Source organism: Mustela nigripes, unplaced genomic scaffold (assembly GCF_022355385.1).
Source record: "Mustela nigripes isolate SB6536 unplaced genomic scaffold, MUSNIG.SB6536 HiC_scaffold_75, whole genome shotgun sequence".
Classification (NCBI taxonomy): Eukaryota; Metazoa; Chordata; class Mammalia; order Carnivora; family Mustelidae; genus Mustela; species Mustela nigripes.
Window position 1 is genome coordinate 4,949,521 of NW_026739490.1, and position 27,639 is coordinate 4,977,159.

At 37.9% G+C, this 27,639-nt stretch overlaps 1 protein-coding gene across 2 annotated transcripts in view; it reads right to left on the bottom strand.

Moving 5' to 3' along the window:
• PTPRA (protein tyrosine phosphatase receptor type A) overlaps positions 1 to 27,639 on the bottom strand; it is a 149,101-nt gene that overhangs the window by 57,310 nt on the left and 64,152 nt on the right. For both annotated transcript variants that reach the window (XM_059386573.1, XM_059386572.1), the window contains exons 2-3: positions 8,447 to 8,525; positions 6,891 to 7,232 (exon numbers count right to left, since the gene is read on the bottom strand). In XM_059386573.1, the coding sequence (XP_059242556.1) occupies positions 6,891 to 7,232; positions 8,447 to 8,519 (415 nt within the window). In that variant the 5' untranslated portion in view covers positions 8,520 to 8,525. The remainder of the gene's footprint in view (positions 1 to 6,890; positions 7,233 to 8,446; positions 8,526 to 27,639) is intronic.

Here is a 27,639-nt window from a genome sequence, read left to right on the forward strand (position 1 = left end):
TTGAACATCTGACTCTTGGTTTCAACCCAAGTTGGGCTCTGCACTCAGGGCAGAGTCTGCTTGTCCCTCTCCCTCTGTTCTTCCCCGACCCCCATCACGAATTAAAAAAAAAAAAAAAAAAAAAGATTCTCCTTCTGCCCCTCCACTCTTTAAAAAAAAAAAAAGAAAGAAGAAAAGAACTCAGTCCTTATGAGGCAAAGCCCTCTGTTTACCTCTGGAATGTGAGAGGGGAAAGAAGGATAACTTCTGTCTACTTAAGTCACTGAATTTTGTTCTGCCTTTATTAGAGTAGTTTAGGCTGCACCATAACTAATACAACTACCTACAAGAACACTTATGGGATACCTTACAAACTAATAAATACATAACAGCAGACTCCTTGGAAGAAAAAAACAAACTGTGAAACATAGAAGTGGTTACCTAACTCAAGTATGAAAATGGACATAACTATGTAACAAATATTAACAGCTATGTAGCAAATTAATCTTAAGAGACGACTTTTCCTCAAATCCATTCAAGTAATTTTGAAAACATGAATGAGATGCATAGTTTTCTAGGTAAAGCTCATTTCTTTCTGTGAAGCAAAGCAAAACACTGACAACTAAAACTTAACAAAAACAGCACAGATACATTTAAAAAAAAAGTACACATATAAAGGAAATAGACCAATTTAATTTAAAGATAACTTATGAATGTCAATGGAAAAAACCCAAATACAGTAGTATCAAACAAACTGCTACAGTTCATTCAAGGGAACTACAACACAACCAAGTAGGGTCGTTTTTGCACAAATGTAAATAGTTCAAAGTTAAGAAATCTATTAAAATGATTCACCACAGCATATCACAAAAAGAGAAATCATAATGGCCCTGCTCATTGATGCTGAACAGGCAAATGCAAATGCAAATGCAAAATTTAACACCTATTCTTGACAGATACGGTCTTTAAAGCAGGAGTAAATTAATAAAACCTAAACATGATAAGTATGTTAACCTCAACCCAAGAGTCAGCACCATCCATGGTTAATGGAAAAACCACTAAGAACATCCTCCTGAGAGTCAGGTACAAGACAGTGCTTTTACCACTGCTTCCTAATTTTGTTCTGAAGGTATTCACCAATTCATTTAAAGAGAAAAAGAAGGAGACTGATTTGAAGATTTATGATAATTGAAGAAAATTATGTCAGACACTGGGGAAATTTTTTAAGATGACCGGGATAAAATATACCTACAAAAGTCAACAGCTTTATGTAGTACACCCAAAACTAAAATAATGATCTAGATCAACTATTTCCTAAAAAAAAAAAAAAAAAAAAAAAAGTCAATAGCCTTTATAGCCCCAATAGCAGCCAGTTAGAAGACATAATGGAAGAAAATATTCCATTTATACTAACAACAAACAAAACACCAAAATAACAAAAAGGAAACCTTTGAAAGAGCTAGAAAGAAGCTGAACAAAACATGTGCAACATCAGTGGCAAAAACTGGAACACTTCTAAGAAATACAAAGTAAGACTTCAGCAAATGAAATACAATGCATTCTTGGATAGAAAAATTTAAAGATGGGGCACCTGGGTGGCTCAGGTTAAATGTCTGCCTTCAGCTCAGCTCATGAACCCAGAGTCCTGAAACTGATCCCTCTATCAGACTCCCTGCTAAGCAGGGAGCCTACTTCCTCCTCTCCCTCTGCTGCTCCCCCTGCTTATGCGCACGTGCGCTCTCTCTTTCTCTCTCTCTCTCTCTGTCAAATAAATAAATAAATAAAATCTTTAATTAAAAAAAAGACTTAAAGATGTCAATTGCCCCTGTTCTATAAATGTGACATGATCAATAAAAACTTTTCTCCTGCTATATAAGTTGATTCTAATGTTCATAAAGAAAAATAATCAAGAATTGCTAGCAAAATTCTGAAAAATAAGATTAACAGGGATGACTAACCTTATCAAATATTATTTTATAGTTACAATTATTAAAACATGGGGGTTCTGACATGGACAGAGAAAATGATTAACAGAAAATACAAATACCAAGAAACAGGCATAGAATATAAATACATATCAGAATTCAATATATGGTAAGGTAGCATTTTGAATCAGTGAGGAAAAAAATAGATATTCATTGAAAGGTACTGGGATAAGTTGTTAACCATTTTGGGGGGAAAAAAAGATCCATAGCTCACATTTCACATGGAATAAATTCCAGATGGATCAAATATTGAAGCACACACCCACATGCATATACACATACATATATAGAAGAAAGAAACCATAATTCTAGAAGAAATCATAAGGAAAATAATTTTGTAATACTGGAGTAAGACTTCCTAAGGGCGCCTGGGTGGCACAGCAGACTCTTGGTTTTGGCTCAGGTCATAATCTCAGGGTCCTGGGATCAAGCCCTACCATGAACTCTGTGCAGAGTCTGCTTGAGATCCTCTCTTCTTCTCCTTCTGCCCCTCTCTCCCACTTAGGATCTCTCTCTCTAAAATAAATCTTAAAAAAAGAAAAGAAGTCTTCCTATGTATGATCTAATACCAAGAAAACATTTAGTTAAACTGATAAATTTTAATTAAAAAATACTTTGGGGGCACCCGGGTGGCTTCAGCTCAGGTCATGATCTCAGGATCCTGGGATGGAGCCCCACATTGGGCTCTCTGAGCAGAGAGCCTGCTTCCCCACATCCCACCCCCCTACCTTCTGCTCTGCCTACTTGTGATCTCTGTCAAATAAATAAATAAAATCTTAAAAAAAAAAAAAAAAAAGAGGGGTGCCTGTGTGCTCAGTGGGTTGAGTCTCTGCCTTCAGCTCAGGTCATAATCTCAGAGTCCTAGGATGGAGCCCCACATCGGGCTCTCTGCTCAGCAGGGAGCCTGTTTCCCCCTCTCTCTCTGCCTGCCTCTCTGCCTACTTGTAATCTCTCTCTCTCTGTCAAATAAAATCTTAAAAAAAAAAATGTTTTTAATTGCTTATGATAGTTTCTGTAATGAAGAAAAGCTAGATGAGCAACTGGGGAAAAATATTTGCACCTTTATCATAGGTAGACAAAAGTCTGTTTTCCTAACATTAAAGAGCTTCTATAAATCTGTCAGAAAAACCCGACATTCTAATAAGAAAACCCCGCAGAGGATACCAACAGAGTTCTGAGATAAAGAAATACAAATGATCTTTCCAAATACGGAAAGATGCTCAACCTCACTCAGTGAAATGCAAATTAAAGCTTCACTGAAATGCTAATTTTCACCTGTCAGACTGGCATATATCCAGAAGTTTGATAATTTACTGTACTTAAGACAGCATAAGAAAACAGGCACTTTGACAAACTGTTTATAGGAATGAATTTCCCAATAGAGGAAAATCTGTCAATACCCACCAGTTTACAAATGCATACTTAAAAATAATTTATCCTATCAATATTCTTATATATGCTTGAAATGACAAAGTATACTGTTTGTACTCTGAAAACAACCTTAACGTATAATGATAGGGAAAACTGGATAAATACATTAGGGTATACTCATACAACAAAGCAGCTCTTCACTGTAATACAGAACAAGTATGACAGGCTAGCGAAAATGCAATCTGCAGAAATATACACAATACATATGTGTATCATTTGTGTAATAAATATAAGAAAAAGGACTATATATATATATATATATACACATACGTACACACATATATAAAAGGAGAAAACAGAGACTCAGAGCAAAGGTCAAAAGGAGAGAAAAATTTAAAATAAAGAATTAATCTAGGTTATGTCCAATATCCAAATGAGTTTTAGAAGAAAACAAAAAATGGACAATGAAAGAAAATTTCCAAATAGAAGAAAAATATATCAACCTGAAGAACCAAAAATTTCCAGAATTGAAGAACAAAGCCTCCAAAGGTCCTATCAAGTATCCAGCATACTGAATGAAAAAGACCCACATCAAGACACATTTCTGTGAAATTTCAGGATACTTATGATAAAGAAGAGATCTTTCAAAAACACACCAAAGTGTAATTATGAATCAGGATAGCAACAGAATCCTCCAAACCTAGGAATTAGGAGTGACAGGGCAATGCTTTCAACATTCTGGAGGAAAAAATATGTCCTCACATTCTATACATAGCCCTACAGACATTTTTAGACATCCAAGGCCTCATGCAATGTACTCCTCATTGACTCCTATCTCAGGAAGCTACTGGAAGATATGTTCTACCAAAGGATGGGGTAATCCAAGAAAGATGTCAATACAGAAGTCAGGAAGCAAAGAGAATTTCCAAAACAAAAGAGAAAGGAAATCCCACACCAACACCTGGGCAGCAGCCCTGATGATAAAGCCTAAACTTGAGTAAAACAATGGATAACTCAGGAGGAAGATCTCTAGGGGAAAAAAAAAAAAAAAAAAAAAAAGATTACTTTACAGATCTGACTTTATTGAAAACTGTACTGAGAGGCTATAGAAACTATGAGAAGAACTGGCTAGCAACAGGCAAAAAGAAAACTAAAACAGAAATATAAGGCAACTGGGGCACTTGGGTGGCTCAGTCAGTTAAGTGGCTGACTCTTGGTTTCCACTTAGGTCATGATCTCATGGGTCATGAGACCGAGCCTTGTATTGGGTCCACGCTCAGTGGGCAAGTCTGCTTGAAGATTCTCTCCCTCTGTTCCTCCCCCAACTTGTGTGTGCATGCACACACTCTTTCTGATAAATAAATAAATCTTAAAAAAAAAGAACTATAAGGCAATTATAAAATCCAGGAAAGAATTGTACAAGAAAGGAAAAATAATCACATTATACTTATAGCTCAGCAGGGAGTAACATCATTATAATAATATAAAACATCAAATACTGATTTAACCAGAAATTATGATGTAACAATTATGGGAGGACTGATGAGGTGGTAGTAATCAGGAGGACGTGGGGGTTCAGGTTGTGACATCCTGATGTACCATAAAGGTTTTCTTGTGTTTAACTGATCAAAAGTCACCAGTGAAAAGCAGTCTCATCCCCTGAGACATGAAATGTGTTAACTATACAATAACTGGTTTCTTAGCTATAGCATAATTTGGACCTATGACAGATAAAGGAAAACTCAGTTCCCTAACAGCAGAGTGCAAAGACCACAAAAGTGAGAAATAGGCTTAACTTGCTACTTGACAGCCCCGAGATCAAAGACAAGTAATTTAATCTCTATACTTTCATATTAACCATCTATTAAAGGGAGGTAAGTATCCATAGTCATGTCAAAGAACTGGCAAATGAAGACAGTACAGAACAGAAGTGAAGAACACAAGAACACAGGATGCAAAGTCAGTCATGCCTGGGTTACTGTCTCACCTTTCCCACTGACTAATTCAGTTTGCACAAGTTATTTTGTCTTCTTTCCTCAAGTAATGGCTATAACTCACAGAAAGAAATACATTCTACACTGTTACTCAGTATGTGTTTCTGTATGACTGTAACAAAAGTTTCACAAAATAATATACAAAATGCAAGAAGAACAGAAATGGAACAGGACCATCCACTTAAAAACAAAACATGATGGCCCACTAAACTGATTTCATGAGTTGGTCATGACCTGTACTTTGAAAAAGACTCCCTAAGTTACAGTTTCATCACTGTAAAATTCCTCCATCTGCAAAACATAAAACAGAACCAACCTCAGAGGATTCATAGGATACTACATACGATTACTCTATAAAACTCTCAGCACAACACCCACCACTTAAAAATAGTGCTTGCCATGTAAAGGCGGGCACTGTAAATGCTTTACCTCTATCAATCCATTTCATTCTGATAGTTCCTCTATGAGGTAAGTATTATTACTATCACTCACCCTTATTTTACAGATGAAGAAACTGAGGTACAGAGGTTAAATAAACTTGCCTGTGGTCACAGTCAGGGTGGAATTCAAACTCAAGTAGTGTGTCTCAGTAGACTGTCTACCATTTACAGTGGAAAAATATGGGATTAAAGCAGGAAAATGCAGGGCCTGGGTTGTATAGCTCAGCTGAAAGAGATCAACTGTAGTAACGAAATGAGATTCAATTCAGCAAGTACTTTCTGAATGATCCCCATGAGCAAGATGTGATTCCAATCTAGGGGCCCTCGCCATCTAACAGGGAAGAAATATGAGCCAAGGAGATGAGATCACAGAAGATGGAACAGTGACTTTTGCTAGAAAAGGAATGACAGTTATACAGCTGTCAGGGAAAAATTTCCTCTACTCTTCAAATAAGCCCTCTAAGGGTCCCCTTCTCTTTTACAGACCAGGACCCTGAGGCTCCAAGAAGTCAGAAATTTGCTCCACCCAACCTGGTCTCTGACCTAGGGTTGATTCTATCTTTGGTGCCACTTCCCATTCAACCACTGATGGACTGAAGGAAAGAAGTAGGCTGGGCTGAGGCCTCAACAAGCTGGCACTGCAACTTAACTATTTCCCTGAGCTCCTCTAACTCCACCCTTGGCCACAGGGTTCCCACTCCCTAACTGTTACAGACATCGAAACCCATTCTCCTTCCACGGTCTCCATGGGTCCTTTCATTTCAAGGCTAATCCTATTACTCAGCTTCTGCAGCCTTTCATCTTTAGTCTCCTGCATCATCAATTACCTCCCCTTTCTCTTGTATTTTCAAACTTCTTCTACCTTTAACACTCAAGCCTCCCCAGTCTAACCAGAATGCCAGGCAAAGCATAAACACTCCTCTAGAGTGTTTCTTCTTTCTTCTTAAGTCTATGTTAAACAGATATTCCTGAGAATTTATTATCTAAATTTCATCAGTTCGCAATTTTAATTATTTCAAGAAATTTTGTGGCTAGAAGACACAAAGTAATAAAATGGTAAGTAACCTCATAGAGAAAAAGAGAACAAAAACAAAACCCAAAACAGAAACCATCCCTAGTACCTGAAGGAGGGAAAGTTTCCGGGGTGGTGGCCACAGTGCTGGAATTCCCCTCCCAAGGTTCCGTGCTGGCATCTGTGAACTGGTTCTCTGGAAGCCATGTTCCATTTGGTGAAAGTGTAGTGACTACAGAATCGGTACTTGCTGTTCTTGTGGTCCCATTGTCAGAGTCTGAAGAATTGACAGTGGTTATATAGATGGGTCCCAGCGTTAGATTGGGGCTGAATGTTGGTGCCACCGAGAAAGAAGTTACTGAAGAAGTAGAATGTGAAGCTTTGGTCTCTTCTTTGACTGATTCTGCTGTTGATGTTTTCATAGATCTTGTAACGCCTACTGAAGGTAAAACTATAAACAAGAAAAAGAAAGAAAGAAAGAAAACACCCCATGAAGAATGTGATAACTCAAAAGTTATGAGGCACAAAGCAGCAAGCATTAATAAACTCTCAAACAGGGGCGTCTGGGTGGTTCAGTTGTTAGGGGTCTGTCTGCCTCTGGCTCAGGTCAGGATCCCAGGCTCCTAGGGCTGAGCCCCACGTCAGGCTCCTTGCTAAGTGGGGAGTCTGCTTCTCCCTCTCCCACTCCCCCTGCTTGTGTTCCCTCTCTTGCCTCTGTGTGCCTCTCTCTGTCAAATAAATAAATAAAATCTTAAAAGAAAAGAAAAAACAATGTGATCGCTCAAAAATTATGAGACACAAGGCAGCAAGCGTTAATAAACTCTTAAACAGGGGCGCCTAGGTGGCTCAGATGGATAAGTGGCCGACTCTTGATTTCAGCTCAGGTCATGATCTCAAGGTCCTAGCATCAACCCCGTGCTGGGCTCTACCCTTAGTGGGGAGTCTGCCTGAAACTCTCTCTCCCTTTGCCGTCCCCTGCCCCTCACATGCTCTCTCTCAAATAAATAAGTTAAAAAAATAAACAATCAAACACCTGAGACCAAGAAAAGACCACACACACACACTCTCTCTTTTATCTAACACTGGGCCTTTTCTACCACCTCCAAAGGACTACTGTTTCACAGAGGAAGAAAAGTGGATTCATTACTTATATTTTCAGAATCAATATAGAGAAGTCTTTTTTTTTTTTTAAGATTTTATTTATTTATTTGACAGACAGAGATCACAAGTAGGCAGAGAGGCAGGCAGAGAGAGAGAGGAGGAGGAGCAGGCTCCCTGCTGAGCAGAGAGCCCAATGCGGGACTTGATCCCAGGACCCTGAGATCATGACCTGAGCCAAAGGCAGCAGCTTAACCCACTGAGCCACCCAGGCGCCCCAATATAGAGGAGTCTTAAGTAGCAACAGTTTTGTTTGTTTGTTTGTTTTAACTTTTCAGGGATAAACATAGAATCTATTTATTTAAAGTAGTATATTGTATACAGAGCAATGCTGATCATTCAACAGGACTCAGAGATTTCCAAAGACATATATTTTATACCATCAGTTTTAAGTAAATCTTAAATATTTCTTCTTTCTTGAATACCACCCAGGTCTCCAATTTTAGGTCATTAAATGTGAAAGCAAAATTCTATTCAGAACACTAGCCTTATCAAATGACAATTTACCTGTGGTTGCATTGTTGGCACATACACGTGTAAGACTACTGCCAAGCAGAACAAGAATGAACCAGGAATCCATGCTGACCTAGAAAGGAGACAGCCATATTAGACAAGGTCCTATATTACTGTAACTATGTCTAAAATACTCACCAAAGGAGTATTTTCGGTAAAATCTTCCCAGCAATAAAATGTACATACAGACCAATGATCTTCTGGGAGTCTGATATGCATGCCCCCAAATCCAACTACCTAATTGATTTTTTATATCAATACAAATAAAACTTAGTAAGAACACACTTTTTAAAGCATTACCCTCAACTTTGGCTATACTTTAGAATCACCCAAAGAACTTTTAAAAATCTCCATGCCAGACTGCATCTCTGGGAGTGAGAGCTAGGGAGTGGTCCTGTGAAAAGCTCCTCTTGTGTTCACCATGTGCAGCTTTAGCATCTTCAGCATGGGAAGTATGGAGAAGGTAGGGTGACTGCGATGTAATGCTCTCTGAAACAGACCTCATACAGCTGCTCCCAACCTTTATTTCATTTCAAACCACATCAGAGTTGTGGCACATTCCTACTGATAATAGTGGTTCATCTGTCCATTCAGATTTTTGTGTCCTGTAGTGAGCTAGGTACTAGGGGAAGAACTGGGGAGCAATACACTCAAACATCCCATCTTCAGTAGACTCACACCCAGATGGTAATCAAATATGGTAGTGAGGGAAGCAGGACATGCCTCTCCAAGAGGTACATTAGAATCTCTGAAAAAGGGTGGGAGGAATGCAGGTGGCTCATACACAACCTAGGAGTTTGCCTCTGGTACCAGCAACCATGCCTAGTAGGGAAATGGGCTCAGTAGGTGGCCTTCCCAAGCGGTAACCATGTAAGATTTGATGACCTTACTATTTTTCCCACCTGACTATAATCTAAAATAGGGAAAGCATGCAATTCCCTCCAAAAGGGTTAGAAAACAAACTGGAAAGCTGATTACTTGTATGCATATACATTCTTGATAGGAAATGGTCTGAGGAAAAATAACTGTGTTTGGTGGGACACTGTAAGACCATCACCTCTTTTCACAAAGCAAAAATAAAATCCAGAAGGGTAGAAGGATTAAAAACACATTTTACAAGGAAATAAATTAATATTTATGTGAGCTCAGGATGAGGAAAGATTTTCTGATTTAAGAAATCACAAAGGTGGAGCGCCTGAGTGGCTCAGTGGGTTAAAGCCTCTGCCTTCGGCTCAGGTCATGATCCCAGGGTTCTGGGATCGAGCCCCGCATCAGGTTCTCTGCTCAGCGGAGAGCCTGCTTCCCTCTCTCTCTGTCTCTCTGCCTGCCTCTCTGCATACTTGTGATCTCTCTGTCAAATAAATAAATAAAATCTTAAAAAAAAAAATTAAAAAAAAAAAGAAAGAAATCACAAAGGTAAAAATGGCATATCTGACTATAGAAAAAAATAAAAGCTACTAAATGTAAAAGAACATAAACAATGTTCATTGACAGATTCAATAATGTTCATGGAGACTCAATACTGTCAAGATGTCAGTTCTTCCCAACTTGGTCTATACACTGGATGCAATCTCAATCAAAATGCAAGTTATTTTTTGGATTTTGACAGACTGATTCTAAAGATTGTAAGAGGCAAAAGACTGAGAATAGTCAACTAAACACAGAAAAACAAAGCTGGAGGATTAACACTACCTAATTTCAAGACTTATCATAAAGCAATAGTAATCCAGACTGACTGGTATTGGTAAAAGAAAAATAGATCAATATAATGGAATACAGAGCCCAGATACAGACCCACATAAATACAATCAACTAGTTTTTGACAAAGGAGGAATGGCAATACAATGGAACAAAGACAGTCTTTTGAATAAATGGTGCTAGAACAACTGGGCATATGTGTACACAAAAAAATCTGGACACAGACCTTATATTTTCACAAAAATTTACTATAATCACAGACCTTAATGTAAACTCTATAAGGCACCTAGAAGATAACATAGGAGAAAATCAAATGACCTGGTATGGTGATGACTTTTTAGGTATAACACCAAAGACACAATTCATTAAAGAAATAATTAATAAGCTGGACTTCATTCAAATTAAAAACTTCCACTATGCAAAAGACAATGTCAACAGAACAAGAAGACAAGCCACTGTCTGGAAGAAAATACTGCAAAAGGCACATCTGATAAAGGATTGTTATCCAAAATTTAAAAGGAACTCTTAAAAATCAACAATTAAGAAAACAAACCAAAAAAAAAATAAAAAGAAAACAAACCAATTAAAAGGCCAAAGACTGGGCGCCTGGGTGGCTCAGTGGGTTGAGCCACTGCCTTCGGCTCAGGTCATGATCTCAGGGTCCTGGGATCGAGTCCCGCATCGGGCTCTCTGCTCAGCAGGGAACCTGCTTCCCTTCCTCTCTCTCTGCCTGCCTCTCTGCCTACTTGTGATCTCTCGCTGTCAAATAAATAAATAAAATCTTTAAAAAAAAAAAAAAAAAAAAAAGGCCAAAGACTTTAACAGATACTTCAGTGAAGAAGATACAGAGATTGCAAATAAGCACATGGAATGATATGCAACATGTGTCATTAAGGAATTACAAATTAAAACAACAAGACACCACAACACATCTATCAGAATGGCCAAAATCCAAAACACTGACACCACCAAACACTAATGAGCATGTGGAGCCACGGGAACTCTCATACACTGCTAGTGGGAATGCAAAGTGTTACAACTACTCTGGAAGACAGTTTAGTGGTTTCCTACATAACTAAACATTCTCCATATGATCTAGCAATTGTGCACTTGCTATTTACCCAAGAAAGTTAAAAACTATGTCTACACAGATATCTTCAAATCGGTGTTTAAAGCAACTTTATTCTTAATCGCCAAAACTTGGAAGCAACCAAGACACCCTTCAGTAAGTGAATGGATAAAGAAAATGTACTACATCCAGACAATGAAATATTATGTAGCACTTAAGGGATATGAGTTATCAAGCCATGAAGAGACATAAACTTTAAGTGATTATTAGTAGATGAAAGAAAGCAATTTGGAAAAGCTATATACTGTATGATTCCAATGAACAACATTCTTAAAAAGGCAAACTCCTGGAGACAGTAAAAAGATCAGTGATTATGGGGCTAGGAAGATGGGAGGGAATGAACAGGCAGAGGATTTTTAAGGGCAGTAAAACTATTCTGTATGGTAATACAATGATAAATACGTGTCATTATTTGTCCAAACCCATAGAATGTACAACACCAAAAGTGAACCCCAGTGTAAACAAGACTTTGGATGATAATGACGTGTCAATGCAGATGCATCTGCATTATTAATGTACCACTGAGGTACAAGGTGACAAGTGTGGGAGGCTGTGCCTGTGTAGGGGCAGGAGTATTTGGGAACTCAAATTTCTGCTAAATTTTACCATGAACATAAAACTGCTCTAAAAAAAAAAAAAATAAAGACTATGGGTTTTTTAAAGACTTTATTTATTTGAAAGAGAGAGACAGAGAGAGAACACGAGTAGGGGCAGGGTCAGAGGGAGAAGCAGACTTCCCACCAAACAGGAAGCCTGATGTGGGACTTGATCCCAGGACTCCAGGACCATGACCGGAGTGGAAAGCAGCCGTTCAACCAACTGAGCCACCCGGGGGCCCTGTAAGTCTATGTTTTAAAGGAAGGAAATAAACTAGAAAATTGTTACAAATAAGACAAATGATTAAAACCAGAAGTCCTATAAATATGGAAAACATTAAGACCTCAATTTGGAAAATCTGAAGAACCTCAACAGATATTTACAGAACAGAAGAATAAACGGCTAAGAAAATACATGAAAAAGTGTTGACCATCCCTATTAATCAAAGGAATAAAGTGACGAGAGAATATTTTTGCCTTTCAGATCAGAAAAGATCCATCATATGAAATATTCAATGCTGGCAAGAGTCTCATGAAAAGGAACCAAATACTGGTGGGAATGGCCATTAGCCTGTAATAACAAATTCCTTCCCAGAAAGATTATACAAGAATCTTAAACATGTCCATATTGTTTTGTGACCCATTTCCAAGGTTCTATTCTGAAGTATATGTAAATAATCTGAAACTCAGACTAAAATGATAGAGATATTCATTAAGTAGAAAAGCAGAAACAATCCAAATAGCTAGCAGCAGGGAAAACAGGAAAAAGTTGAAGTAAGTGTTATGCTGCTATTCAAGATGATATACTGCTACTATTCAAAATGCTATCTTCAAAGAATTTAAGGAAATGGAACAAGCCCTTCATTTTTTTAAAAAAGATTTTATTTATTTATTTGACAGACAGAGATCACAAGTAAGCAGAGAGGCAGGCAGAGAGAGAGGAAGGGAAGCATACTCCCCGCTATCAGAGAGCCCGATGCGGGGCTCGATCCCAGGACCCTGGGATCATGACCTGAGCTGAAGGCAGAGGCTTTAACCCACCAAGCCACCCAGGCAGTCCAAGCCCTTCATTTTTTAAGCTTAAAAAAAAAAAAAAAAAAAAAAGATCAAAACTGAACATACCATATGATCTCAACTAAATTCATAAATGTGTATGAATGTATATGCATGAACGTAAAATTAGAAGGAAAAATCTATAAACATTCAGCACAGCATTTTATACTTATATTTTCTTTTTTACATTGTACTTTATTCTCTAAATTTTAAAAATGGAGCAGAGTATTTTTATAAATAATAAAATTAAGTTAAAAAGAAACAGATTTCACTACAGAGCATGATTATACAAATCAAAACTAAAATAAAACTGCAGAAGAAAGACATACTTCACCTGAAAGGCTGCAAGGGAAAAAAAAACGAGTGTACAGTGAACTGCAAGTTGGAGAGGATTTATATGAGTAAACTGGGGAATGAGAGGTATGTCAACGTAAAAAGATCCATGTCACTAACAAGGTGAGTCCACAGACCACAACCAGGAACCTGGTAGTCAAGGCCTCACTCTGCCCAAATATAAAAACCCTCAGGCAAATTCCTGTGACTTCCTCCCTCCCACATTAAAGTGCATCCATATCTATGCTTCCTTCCTTCCTCTTCCAGTCTCCAAATCTTCCATTCCAAGTATGCGGGAGCTGCAAATCTAGAAGGAAAACTAAGGTTTCCCCACTTTTCAAGGATCTCATATGCAAACCTTTCTTCCTAGAGCCTTCTCTAACAGTCCCTGCTCTTGAAGGCATTCATCACTCATCGTGAAGACACTGCAATGTGGCTCACAGTTTTCTTCCCATTCCCAAGTCTGAATATTTTCCGCAAAGACAGTTCAACATCCTCACAGAGGATAGCCACCACAATTCACATCTGGACCAACCTATGAATTCCCTGACTTCCTCAATCCTAAAAGCCTCATACTTCTTTCTACTCCACTTGGGCCACCCATGACAATGGCTCACCCAGTTCTGTCATCACCAGGAAAAACTCATACCGAATTGCACCTTCCCACTCTCCAACCAGACTCCCATCCTTGCAGTTCTCTCTCTTTTATGTGTACTATACCTGTTCTTAGACCTCACCTAGGCTTCTAGTCCATGAAACTCTTAATTTTTTATCCAATAACTCTGTCCTATTTCCTTCTTTACCCAACTAAGAAAACTTGGTGTCAATTCCATCACTATGCTTACACCCTAATTCCTTTGCAATACCATTCTATTCTACCTACATGGGGAAAAACAAAAACAGTCCAACCCTGAACTAATCCAACCATCAGCCTTATACTTGGAACTGCCAAATGCTGCTTATGAAAATCAAACAACTGATAAGGCCAATAATCCTTCTGCCTTGATAGAAGTCCAAACAATTTCTGCAATCTATCTGTATTTCCTTACTCAGTTTTCTCCAATTCTCCATAGCAGTGATTTCAAAGAGCCTCCTCTCCTCTCCAACCACCTCCTCTCACACCCCTGGCTGTTGGCCTTGCCTTCTCTTCAGAGAAAATAGAAGCCATTGGAGTGCACGACACCCATAACTCCCAGTCAACATATTTACAAATTTCTTCCTTCTCTGTAATTACTCTCAAGAATCTCAGTACATCAGGAAACTTGTCCTGTAGATCCCCTACTACCAACTCCTAGCTTTAACTTCTCCCTTAATAACAGCATTTAAATACAAGAATTTTTTTTTTTTGAGGTTTTATTTATTTATTTGACAGAGAGAGACACAGCGAGATAGGGAAGACAAGCAGGGGGAGAGGGAGAGGAAGAAGCAGGCTCCCTGCTGAGCAGGAAGCCCAATGCAGGACCCTGGGATCACGACCTGAACCGAAAACAGAAAACAGCCGCTTAATGACTGAGCCACCCAGGTGCCTCTAAACACAAGAATTTCTTTCTTTTTTTCTTTAAAAAAAAAAAAAAAAAAAAAAGAATTTCTAAAAGAAAAGAACTCCTTTGACTCTGTATCAGTCCTTCAGCTAGCATTCTCTCTACTCTACTCTGCAGCCAATTTTCTCGAAAGAGTTGTCTCCATGGCAATCTGGCTTCTTTTTCCACCATTCCACTAAAACAACTAACTACTTCTATATTTTTAAAGAATAAGCTATTCAAAGATATTTCTAACTCATTCACAAATGTCTTAGGACTCCTACAGATTAATAAAAAAGGAATCAACAATCCAAAAGAAAAGTGGGCAAAAAGATATGAAACTGAGAATGCAACAGAAAAGCAAATGCTTCTCTTAAATATAAAAAAAATTGCTTAACCTCACTCATGATTAGAGAAATCCAAATTAAAGCTATATTGTGGTATCAGTTTTCACACATCAAGCAAATAAAAAACTTGAATAACAATGCATCGGCAAGACTGAGTAAACAGGTACTCTCATATGATCTGTAAATATTTAGCAGAATTACAAAAACACAAACCCTTTGATACAATTCTATTTGAGAATTTTACAGATAAACCTATACTTTTAAAGTGCCATTATGTACAAGGTTATTCAATGCAGCACTGTTTGCAATAGAAGAACACTGGAAATAACCTGAATGTTTACCAACAGCAGAGGGGAATGTGATTAAATAAATGATGGCATACCCATAAAATGGAATACTATGAGGCCTGTTAAACAGATGAGGAGGCTCTTTGGAGATCATTTCATTTCAGCACACAAGACACCTTCTGATTTTGAACCATCTTTAAAAAACCTTTTCAAAAAATTAAATTAAAATTCATGGGGCAGGGGAGCCACTGGTATTTCTCTCTCCCTCCCCTGCCCCACCTTTCTCTCTCTCCCAAAGATACACACCAACTCTTCGTTGTTAAACCTCTCAAGCTCCCTGTCACATCTGATTTACTGACACCCCATAAGCTCCGAAATTCATCTCTTCCCCACACCTCTCTCTGGATTGATCTTAAAAGTTGGTTCTATGATAAAGATCTAACCTTAGATGAATATAGATACAGATGAATGGTTAAATAGTTTGAATCCAAGGGAAATATGTACTATCAAATGTCAGAAGGAAACCAGCACTGCCAGCTATAGTCTGCACAATGCCAGAAACCATGTATACAAATTCTAAAGTAGAAACGGTTTTGCCTTTCACAGAATGATTTTTAGGATGAGCTACTACTTGTGATATTTTTATTTCATTTTAAAAATTAGTCTGACAGCTTCTTGTAAAACTAAATATATACCTGCTTCATGACCCAGGATTTCTACTCCTATATATTTATTTACCCAAGAGAAATAAAAACACATGTCCACAAAAAGACTAGCACAAAAATGCCCATAATAACAAAAAACTGAAAACAACCCAGGTAGCCATCAATAAGAGATACATATATAAACAATGGTATTTTCTCACAATGGAACACTAACAATGAAATGAAAGAATTACTGATATGTACAACATGAACCTAAAAAATATCATACTGAGTGAAAAAAGCCTTACACAGAAGATTATATAACATATGATTCCACACACATGAAGTCTTAAAACAAGCAAATCTACTCTACAGTGGATATACTCTACTCCTAATCTTGGGGTTATGAGTTCAAATCCCATATAAGGCAGAGAGGTTACTTTAAAAACTTAATTTTATTTTTAAAAAGACTGTATTTATTTATTTATAGAGAGTGAGTGAGAGTGGCTGAGCAAGCACGTGGGTGGGGGGTGCTAGAGGAAAAGGGAGAGAGAATCTCAAGCAGATTCCACCCTGAGACGGACAAGGTTCAATCTCACAACCCTGAAATCATGACCTGAGCTGAAATCAAGAGTCAGATGCTTAACCAACTGGGCCACCCAGGCACCCTCAAAATTAAAAAAAAAAAAAAAAAAAAAATTTTTTTTTAAACAATTAAGAAACTAATCTGTGGTGGGAAAAAAATCAGAACAATGCTTGCCTGGGAAAGAGATGGAAGATTTACCAGAAAGGAACATGAGGGTACCTTCCTGGACAACAGTAATATTCTATATTTGGACAAGGAAATGCATTTGTGTATTTGCATATAAATTTCACTTCTGAAAACAATTCTACCCATAAATGAGTATCATAAATGCTAAAGTATTTGGGAAGAAGTATACCGATATAAGCAATTTACTCTGAAATACATTAAAGACAGTATGAATGATGGATGAACACAGAGACAGTGGACAGATACATGATAAAACAAGTAGAATAAAATGTTAATTATACAGTCTAGGTAGTGGAGATGGATATAAAATTCTCAATTTTTCTCCATATTTGAAAAACTTCATAAGGCAGATAAAAGTTCAGGGAGAACTGGCATATTGTGGTATTGAATTTTATAATCCTAGGACAGTATTTCTTCACTTATTTTTTTAAATATTCTTCAAAGTGTTAACTATATTTACTGTATTTTTTGTCCTATTCATGTCTTCCTGCATTAATTCCCGATTATTTTATATTATGCTGTCACTGTGAATGGAATCTTTTTAATTTCAGCTTAACAAATTATAAGATATTTAAAGTGTACATCATGGGGATTTGATATACATACACAATGTGAAAGGATCCCCCCATTTAGTTAATTAACACATTCATCATCTCCTACCGTTTTTTTTTAGTGAAAATGTTTAAATCCTACTCTCTTAACATATTTAAATTATACAATACAGTGTTATTAATTACAGTCACCATGTTTTACATTAGATCCTCAGACCCTATTTGAATATCTTCTAGATGAAATGAATTAATGTTGTTTATTAAAACAATGCTTTTGTTATATAGGAAGGACCCCGGTCCACTTCCCTTTCATAAACTACTCAAAAAATAATAATAAACTATGCTCATTAAAAGAAATACAGAGGGATATATAGCAAAACACATGTCTCAATCACCTCCTGCCAGTCCATTTCCCAAAAGTAATCACTTAATACTTTCTTCTACATCCTTTTAGAAATTTTCTATGCAATAGCAGAATATAACTATACATTAAAAAAATTTATAAAAACGATCATAGAATACTTACTACCTACAGCTTACATTTTTACTTAAATAATAAATCCTGGACATCTTTCATATCGATATATCTAGATACTTTTCTGTGGCTACACAGTGTTTCATCATGTCTATATAATCAAAATTATTTTAAACAGTCCTTCTGCTTGCTTTTGTTAAGTAACAACTAACTGTATATGATTTCTTCCTCTGTCTCCATATATCATTTTTGATTAGGCAAGACTGGTCTGAGTAAAGACAGTATTACATATTTCAGGAAAGCCAAAATAATGGAAGAAACTAAAATTTAACATTGTTCATTTTTCAAAAAGCACTTGTGAATCATAATCCTCTGGTTAACTGTGAGTTAGAGAATAACTGAGGAGGGAGGTTTTGGGAGATGAGTCATGAAGTCTGGGCAGTTCCCCGATTTATCAGACATAATGGCACACACATTGTGTTTTCTCTCCTACTCTACCACACCCAGAAAAAGAGCCAATATACAATTCTTATTTCATTACAAAAGCATTTCTTAGTTTTAAAAAATTGGTTCCGCTGAACGTACATTAGTGTGCTAAGTCAGGAAAGTTTAACATTCAAACAACAGAGGAAAACCAAAATGCCACTAACAATACTTACAAGCCCTAGGATATATGACAAATGAAGTTCTGAAAAACTGTAACTGTTCTTTTCCTGATTCTGAGGTTCTAAGAGCATTTCCTAAATGTTCTTAAAATTTGAATTCAGCATAGATCTGAGACACTCTATGGATACATGTGGAAGCTCTGCACTCAGTGGTGGAGGCAGCATGGATGGTGGGCAGTGCCCACTAGTTGTTAAATCACTCATACTTACCCACCTGCATTGAGCACTCTATATGCCTCCTCTCACTTAACCCTCCCCAACACTATGATGCTGATACTTGTGTTACTGCAACTTACTGTGTTGTGGACCTTTGGGGGTTTGGGGGTTTCTCTTGAACTACAGAATTCTTTGATGTTAACTTTATAACCAGTCAATTATAGATCCTTACATGCATTCCAGGAGTAAATTATTCCAAATATACAACTTGCACCATTACAGGCATACTGAGTATCTGCTAGAGAAAAGCTGCCCTTGGCTTCAGGCCAAAGAGAAACACTCCTTGCCCAAACATACACTCCCTGTCACTGGGCCCTGAGATGTCCCGAGAGACATGCCATCCTCTCCTAAGAGGAGGAAGGAAGAAAACTGGGGGCTAATACTTGGCGAGGAGGGGACACACCCTTTCCCAAGTTAGTTGTGGACAACTGACTAAATCCTGGCCAAGGAGTTATAAGCTAAAGGGTATGATGAGACTTCTAGGAAGGTGGTTTTTAAACTTTTTTTTTTTTTTAATTTATTTGGCAAAGCAGGTGGAGCAGCACGCAGTAGCAGAGGGAAAAGCAGGCTCCCTACCAAGCAAGGAGCCTTGACTCCAGGAACCTGGGATCATGACCTGAGCCAAAGGCAGTTTCTTAACCAACTGAACCACCCAGGCTCCCCTAGGAAGGTGGTTTTAAAGGGAAGGAAGGAGTACCCCCCCATCAGGGCCCCCCATCCTCCCTCCTGTAATCTGGAATTTAGATGTGATCATTGGAACCCCAGCAGCCATTATGGACCCTGAAGTGACGTAAGGATAGCAGAATAGAGAGCTAGAAAGAAATCGAGTTCTATGATGACACTAACTGCCATACCAGTCCTGCTTATTTTTACATTTCATATATATGAGAAAGAAAAAAACCTGTTTTATTTTCTGATCTATACAGCCAACTCCAATCCTGATATAGCTAGTTATAAGGAATAAGAAGACCAACTCTTAATATTATGACTTCTGATGATCTAGGAATAGGAATGATGAAGGTGCTCTGGAATGTATTTTTCTCAGCCCTCTTGCTAGTAAGTATAATGCTGAATCCGTTTGGTAAAGAAAGAATGTTAAGGAATCAGTATTGTCAAGCCCCACAGCAAAGGAAAGGTCAGCAAATCTTCACATTGCCCAGAGTGTGGATTTTGGCTGTGATAGTTTCCATTAAGAGAGCATCTATTCCAAGTTAAGCATTCAATACAATAGAGCTGATAAAATGTGATCAAGTGTCAGGTACAAATTATCTCAATATCTGGTATTTTACCTATTAAATTAAATCTCATAGCAACTCTACAAGTTACATACTCTTAACTCCCATTAAATTGTGTAAGTTGAATTCAAATCCAGGACTACCTGACTTCTCTTCACAAATCTTATCAAACTTGATCTTTTAAAAGTATAAAGACTAGGGGTGCCAGGGTGGCACAGTACATTAGATGACTGACTCTTGGTTTTGGCTCAGGTCTTGATCTTGAGGTCATGAGTTCGAGCCCCCAGCCCTGCATTGAGCTCCATGCTTAGTGAGGAATCTGCTTAAGACTCTCTCCCCCTCTGCCCCCCAACAAAATAAGCAACTAAACCTTAAAAAAAAAAAAAAAAGGCACAAAGACTAATGTAGAAACAGATAAATCTTCCTAATGCCACCTAAAACTAATTGATTATTATTCCTATTTTATAGATTTCTAAGCAAAGGGGTAGTGAATATTTTAAATGTGCTCACATTAATCAATCACTGATTTTCAGATATTTAATATATATGACTGTTCAAGTACTAGTCTTGATTTAAGTAAACTCACCTCTTTCACAGAGATGAAACTCTCAGGGAGAAAGATATGTATTCCACTTTCAGCCTTACTGAGGATATCTCCCAGGTTTGGGAGACACAAAGAAGTAGCAGCTAGGAGTGTTAAGCTCTGCCCAGGCCTTCTCCTAGGGCTGTTCAGGTTCTCTGATTTGAGAAAAAGGCCCCCAGGAGGAGGATTCAATTCCTTCAGCTACCTATTCACTCAATCAACATTATATTATTTATTATTAAGAACAAAAACTATTTTTGCAACTATAATCCTTGGTTGCCACTAGGTGCTTGGCACTAATACCAGGCATTCTATATACTTTAATGCATTTAATCCTCACAACCACCTAAGGAGTTAGGTATCATTTTTCCATTCTATAGATGAAGAGTCTAAAGATCGTAGAGGTTAAGGAACTTCCTCAAGGCCACATACCTAACGAGTGGCTATTAGGATTACAAGTCAAAGCTCATGTCCTTGCCTTCACACTTCAATTAATGTTGGGAATATCACCAGACAAATTAGATACGGACATGGTCATCCAGTAGTTCCCTAGGCACATATAAACAATTTGTTCAAGCTCTGAATTATTATCTGCCATAAATAATGTTAGCTGATCAAGGTGAGTGGTAAACTTGCAGACCATATAAGGAATTTTCAGGGGCGGGTAACACTTGAGCTGAACTTGGGAGGATAGTGAAGTGAACTAAGAAAATGGTCAGAAACAGTCTTTCAAGTAAAAGGACCTGGGAGACTTAAACAAGCCTATCTGGTTTCAGGAATGGAAAAGAGCTGGGTAAGGGCATCAAGCAGGATCTCAATAAGTATACATTAAATTAATGTGAAAAAGACAGACATGAAAGACTGGAGTCATGTGAGGATATGTGGAGGTACTGCAGGTGGTGAGGTGACCAGAAGCAATGATCAGATCCCAGAGGAGCTGACATGCCACAATAAAAAGTTTTTAAAGATTTATTTTATTTGAGAGAGAGAGATAGAGTGTGTGTGTGTGTGTGTGTGTGTGTGTGTGTGTGTGCATGCAGTTGCACAAGTATGGTAGGAGGCAAAGGAAGAAGATCTCAAGCCAACTCCAGGCCAAGCACAGAGCCCAACTCAGGGCTCAATGCCAGCCCTGAGATCACAATCCATCCGAAACCAAGAGCTTTCTGCTCAACTGACTGAGCCAATCACGTACTCCCACAATAAAAAGTTTTGATCTTGTATTGAACATACAAAGGAACCCCAAAGGCTTTAGCACAAAGAGAATGAGTAGAACAATCTGGAGTTCAGAAACAATGACAGCAGGGTGGAGGATTAACTAACTGGTGGGGTTTGAGGTTAGGAGGGCCACTGACTGAAGCCTTCAGGAGTAATCTAGCCAATAAACCACGAGGAGCTCCCGGCAGGGCAGGAATATCTAGAGACTGATAAGAGGATTTACAGGGCATGACACATTTATAAGAAATATATACAAATGTATAGACTTGGTGAATCACAGTGTTGCATACCTAAAACTGAAACTAATGTAACACTGTGTGTCAAATATACTTCAATTAAAAAAAAAAAAAGAAATATATATATTTGGTCTTTCAAATGAACAAAATACATTACTCAGATATATTTGATCTTCATTCACAGCTGGGAGCTCACACCTCCCAAACCCTTAAAAATGTCCTGAGAGGTAATAAAAAGGAGCATATTTGTTTTATTTTGTTTCTTGCCCTCAGTTCCTAAAAATGTTCAGAGCCATAAAGATGAAATTTATGTTTTACAATTCATAATAAAGCCTTTCCACCATAATGGGGTTTGTATTAACGAAGGTGACTTTTGGAAAGCACCTAAAAACGAAGACTCGTTGTGAGGGGGACCAACAATGAATAGAAAGTTGGAACTTTCAGTCCCACCCTAATTTCTTGGGAAGAAATTAGGGCTTCAGGTTGGATCAATCACCAATGACCCATGAATTAATTCACTGTGCTCATGTAATGAAGTTTCTATAAAAAAACAAAAAAGAAGGGGGTTCAGAGAGCTTCCACACGTGGAAACTAGAACATTTCCATTTGCCACTGTGCCAAACTCCAAGTGTCATAAGGACAGAAGCTCCTTTGCCACAAGGACAGACGTTTTTCTGCCAATGTATCTCTTCATCTGGCTGTTGATTTGTTATCTTATTGTATCTTTTGTAATAGATCAATTATCTAGAGAGTAAACAGGCTTTCCTGAGTACTGTGAGCTATTATGGCAAATTCAAACCCAAGGAGATAGTCCTGAGAACCTTTAATTTACAGCCAGTTGGTCAGAAGTAGAGGTAACAATCTGGATTTGGGACTAGCATCCTGAGTTGGAGGGGGTCAATGGAACCAACAATTTGTAGCAGGTCATCTGAACCAGAGGAAGGTCCTATGAGACTGAGTCCTTTACCTGAGAAATCTGATTCTATCTCCCGAGTAGACAGTGTCAGAATTTAGTTGAATTCTTGAACACACTGCTGGTATCCAAAAATTGTTTGTTGGTGTGGCAGAGCCTACACACACACACACACACACACACACACACCCCACACAATGAATTGGATCCAGGGACCCTTTCACAGGGGTAGAACTGAAGACTTAACAATGGGATGCCAAAGGTAAAGACGGCCCAGGTGTCTGACTTAGGTGAACCATAATGCTATAAGCACTTTGGGGAAATGCCATGCCATGGGAAAGTGATAAGCTTAGTTCTGAACATGGAGAATGCACATAACGTACCTAAGTGGGGCATGGGTGCAAGCTATGAGGGTGGGAGAAGGGGCAGAATGGCAGACAAGCAATGAGAGAGCAGCTGCCATGGAAGTCAGGCAATAAGCCAAAGAAAGGAAGAAGACAGATGTAAAAGTGACAAAAGCAGAGAGCCAGGCTAGAGACATCTGACAAGCCCAGGAGGCAGGAGTAGGTAGGTGGGTGTGGATGAGTAGAAAACTGATATATGCCATCAAGAGAGGGTGGGGTAGGAACAGCACACTGAATACTTGCCAGGAGAGAAAAGAGCCTGAAAACCTGCTGAAGGCTTCTGAAGAAGGCCTAGTACACCAGAAATCAACTTTCATTACTATAAAGGCAATGTGGTAGAGAGGTCCAAAACAAAGAAAAAAGGATCACCACTTGCAAAGATTAGCAAAAATCTGAAACCCTAAAGAGATGCTCACATCCACTGACGAAATTCAGGACCACCAAAGCTATAAAACAGATTAAGTTATACCTAAGGCAAGATTAAGTTTGGGGACTGGGGAGAGATGAACCTGGAGGCGAGGAAGTCAATCAGATTACTTCAATAAACTAGTTTGGTATAAATTTACACTGCAGATTAACAAAGACAAAGAAGAATGTGGAAAAGTATTTGCTCTTTTTAAGCACACCCTGGAATAAACTATTGGATATATGAAACCAAAGTAGAGTACAGTTACATGCATAAAATAAGAAACAAAAACAAGGGGCAATTCTGAAAAGGAAGAATAAAATGGGAGAAATCCATTTATCCAATGTTAAAACTTAGTATATAGATACCATAGTTAAGACGTATGGGGGCGCCTGGGTGACTCAGTGGGTTAAGCCACTGCCTTCGGCTCAGGTCATGATCTCAGGGTCCTGGGATCGAGTCCCGCATGGGGCACTCTGCTCAGCGGGGAGCCTGCTTTCTCCCCTCTCTCTCTCTGCCTACTTGTTATCTCTCTCTGTCAAATAAGTAAATAAAAAAAAAAAAAAGAAGAAGACAGTGTGGTATTAGCAAAGGGATAAATATAGAGACCTCTGAAATAAAACAAAACCAGAAACAAGTACACACAAATATACCTAAATATTTTTGACAAGGGTACAAAAATGGAGGAAGGACAACCTTTTCAATAAAGGGTGCTGGGAAAACTGGATAGTGTATCCACGCAAAAGAATAAAATTGGTTCCTTACCTAACACCCAACCTTTGAACAATGGATCAAAGACCTAAACATAAGGGCTAACACTGTAAAACTCTTAGAAGAAAACTTGGGGGGCAGAAGGCTTCATGGCACTAGATTTGGCAACGCTTTTTAAAATATGGTGCTAGAAGACAGTTTAACAAAACAAAACAAAAACAGAAATAGGTAAGTTGGACTTTATCAAAATTAAAAACATCTGTGCATCAAAGGTCACTATCAACAGAATAAAAAGGAAACCAAGAGATGGGAGAAAATGTGTGCAAATCACCTGATAAGGAACTGAAAATCACAATATATAAAGAACTCCTACAATTCAACAACCAAAAAAGCCAACCTGATTTTAAAAAGGGCAAAGGACACGAACAGACATTTCTCCAGGAAAGACAAATGGCCAATAAGCATAAAGAAGCTCAAATCAGGAGTGCCTGGGTGGCTCAGTGGGTTAAAGCCTCTGCCTTCGGCTCAGATCATGATTCCAAGGTCCTGGCATCAAGTCCCGCATGGGGAAATCTCTGCTCAGCAGGGAGCCTGCTTTCTCCTCTCCCTCTGCCTACCTGCCTACTTATGATCTCTGTCAAATAAAGAAATAAAATATTTAAAAAAGAAAACAAAAAAGAAGCTCAAATCACTAATCCTTAGAGAAATGCAAATCAAAACCATATCGAGACACCACTTCCATTCCCACCAGAATGGCTATTACTTAAAGAAAAAAGAGAGAAAGTCAAAAAGGGGGAAATAACAAGTGTTGACAAGGATGTGGAGAAACTGGAATGCACTGTCGGTGGAAAAGTAAAATGGTGCAGTCACTGTGGAAAACAGTAAGGTGATTACTCAAAAAAATACGAAATTGGCATACGATAGAGCAATTCTACATCTGGGTAAATATTCAGGAGACCTGAAAAAGTGGGAACTCATACAGATATTGTGTACACCAATTTTTATGGCAGCATATGAATCAAGACAGTTGCAAAAGGACAAATATCATGTGATTTCATTTCTAGTAAGAACACTGAATTTCATACAGACAGAAAGTAGAAGTGGAGTGGGGGAGAATGTGAATCGTTGTTCAATAGGTATATGCTTTCAGATATGGTTTCAGTTCAGCAGGATAAAAAGTTGGGTTTTTTTTTTTAAGATTTTATTTATTTATTTGACAGAGATCACAAGTAGGCAAAGAGGCAGGCAGAGAGAGAGAGAGAGGAAGCAGGCTCCCTGCTGAGCAGAGAGCCTAATATGGGGCTCAATCCCAGGACACCGAGATCATGACCTGAGCCGAAGGCAGAGAGGTGGCCACTGAACCACCTAGGCGCCCCAGGATAAAAAGTTTTAGGGACAGAGATTGATAATGGTTGCCCAATTATGTGAAGAAATGTAATGCTGTACTATACACTTAAAAATGGTTAAAATGTAAATTTTATATTATATGGACAACAATAAGAAAAGCAACCCATAAAATAACAGGAAAAAAACCTGAACATTTTCACCAAAGAAGATATAAGTAAGGCAAACAAGCACATGAAATATGTTACAAATCATTAATCATTATGGAAATGCAGAATAAAATGCAAAATACCATACTAAATTTAGTGGCTAGAATTAAAAGAGTGATAATAAGACGTATTGTCAAGAATAGGAAGAAATCACAACCCTCACATTGCTCATGGGAATGTAAAATGGTATAATCCATTTGAAAAATCATTTGTCAGTTTCTTAAAAAGTGAAACACAAACCTGTCATACAATCCGCCCGTTTCACTTTCGGGTATTAATCCAAGAGAAATGTATGTTCACACAAAAGTTTATGTATGTTCATAAAAGATTTGTAATAGGTAAAAACTGGAAACAACCCCAAAGTCCATCAATATATCAACAGATAAATTTTGTTATATCCATAGTATATTACTCAGCAATAAAAACAAATGAACTACTGATACACACAACAATATGGATGAATCTCAAAATAATCATGCTAAGAAACAAAAGAGAGTACATACTTGTTTTAAAATACAGGTTTTACTATTATTATTCAGTTATGACGAGACCAACAAATCAGATGATTGCCACTGAAAAGACAGTTTGTTATTCACAATTCCCAAGAGGAGGTAGTATGCCAGGCCATACAGGGGTCACATGAACCACCAGAGTTGGTTAGAAGGCAGGGGGAGAAAACACATGAGTAAGAATGGTTATTCCGCTATTGCAGTTTCTGCAGGAAGAAACAGGCAGAGGCAAAGCAAAAAGGTAGGATTAGCTAATCTGAATAAACTCTGGGGTTTAGAGGCTATCCCTAATTTCCTGGAACCTGGCCTGGCGGTGAACTGGGCAGACAGTGACCTAGAATGTGAAAGTCTTATAAAGGAGGTGGTTGGGGTATGGGCTCTGAAGTGGCTGGCTTGTACATGAAAGGCATACAAGCAGGTGAGTTAGTTGTTTATGATCTCTAGAAATTGGCTAACCCTAAAAGGGGCAGTCTTTCTAGGGTAAGCAAGGCCCCACATGTCAAAGCATCAAAAACACATAGTTAATACAATAATGTCTTATTTCATTTATATAAAACCCTAGAAAATACAAACTAATTTAGAGCAACAGAAAATAGATCAGTAGTTGCTTAGGGACAGAGGAGTAGGCAACAGCAAAAGGAAGGGATGACAAAGCAGCACAAGAAAAATTTGGGGGATTATGGATATGTTCACTCTGTCTTGATAAATTCTTAATAAATTTTATACTTTAAATGTGTATACAGTTAACTGTATGTCAATAGTAAAGCTGTTTAAAATTATAGGAATAATCAATACTACAGAAGATATACAATAACAATTTTAAACCAACCAAAGGATGGTTCTTTGAGAAATTAACAAAGTAGATAAAAAGAGAAGGCACAATTTAGTATTATGAATAAGAAGTGGGAATAACTACAAATATGGCAGATGAAATTTAAACTATTATCAACAACTCTAGGCAAGTAATTTTCAAAACTTAAATGAAAAAATCTCTAGAAAAACAGAACTTAAAATTAGCTTAGCAACAAAAAACCTGAATATTCTTATAACTGTTAAAGATGAATCAAAAGTTAAAATTTTCCTCACAAGGAAAACACATGTCAAGATGATATATAAGAAAGAGGGAATAATCTCCA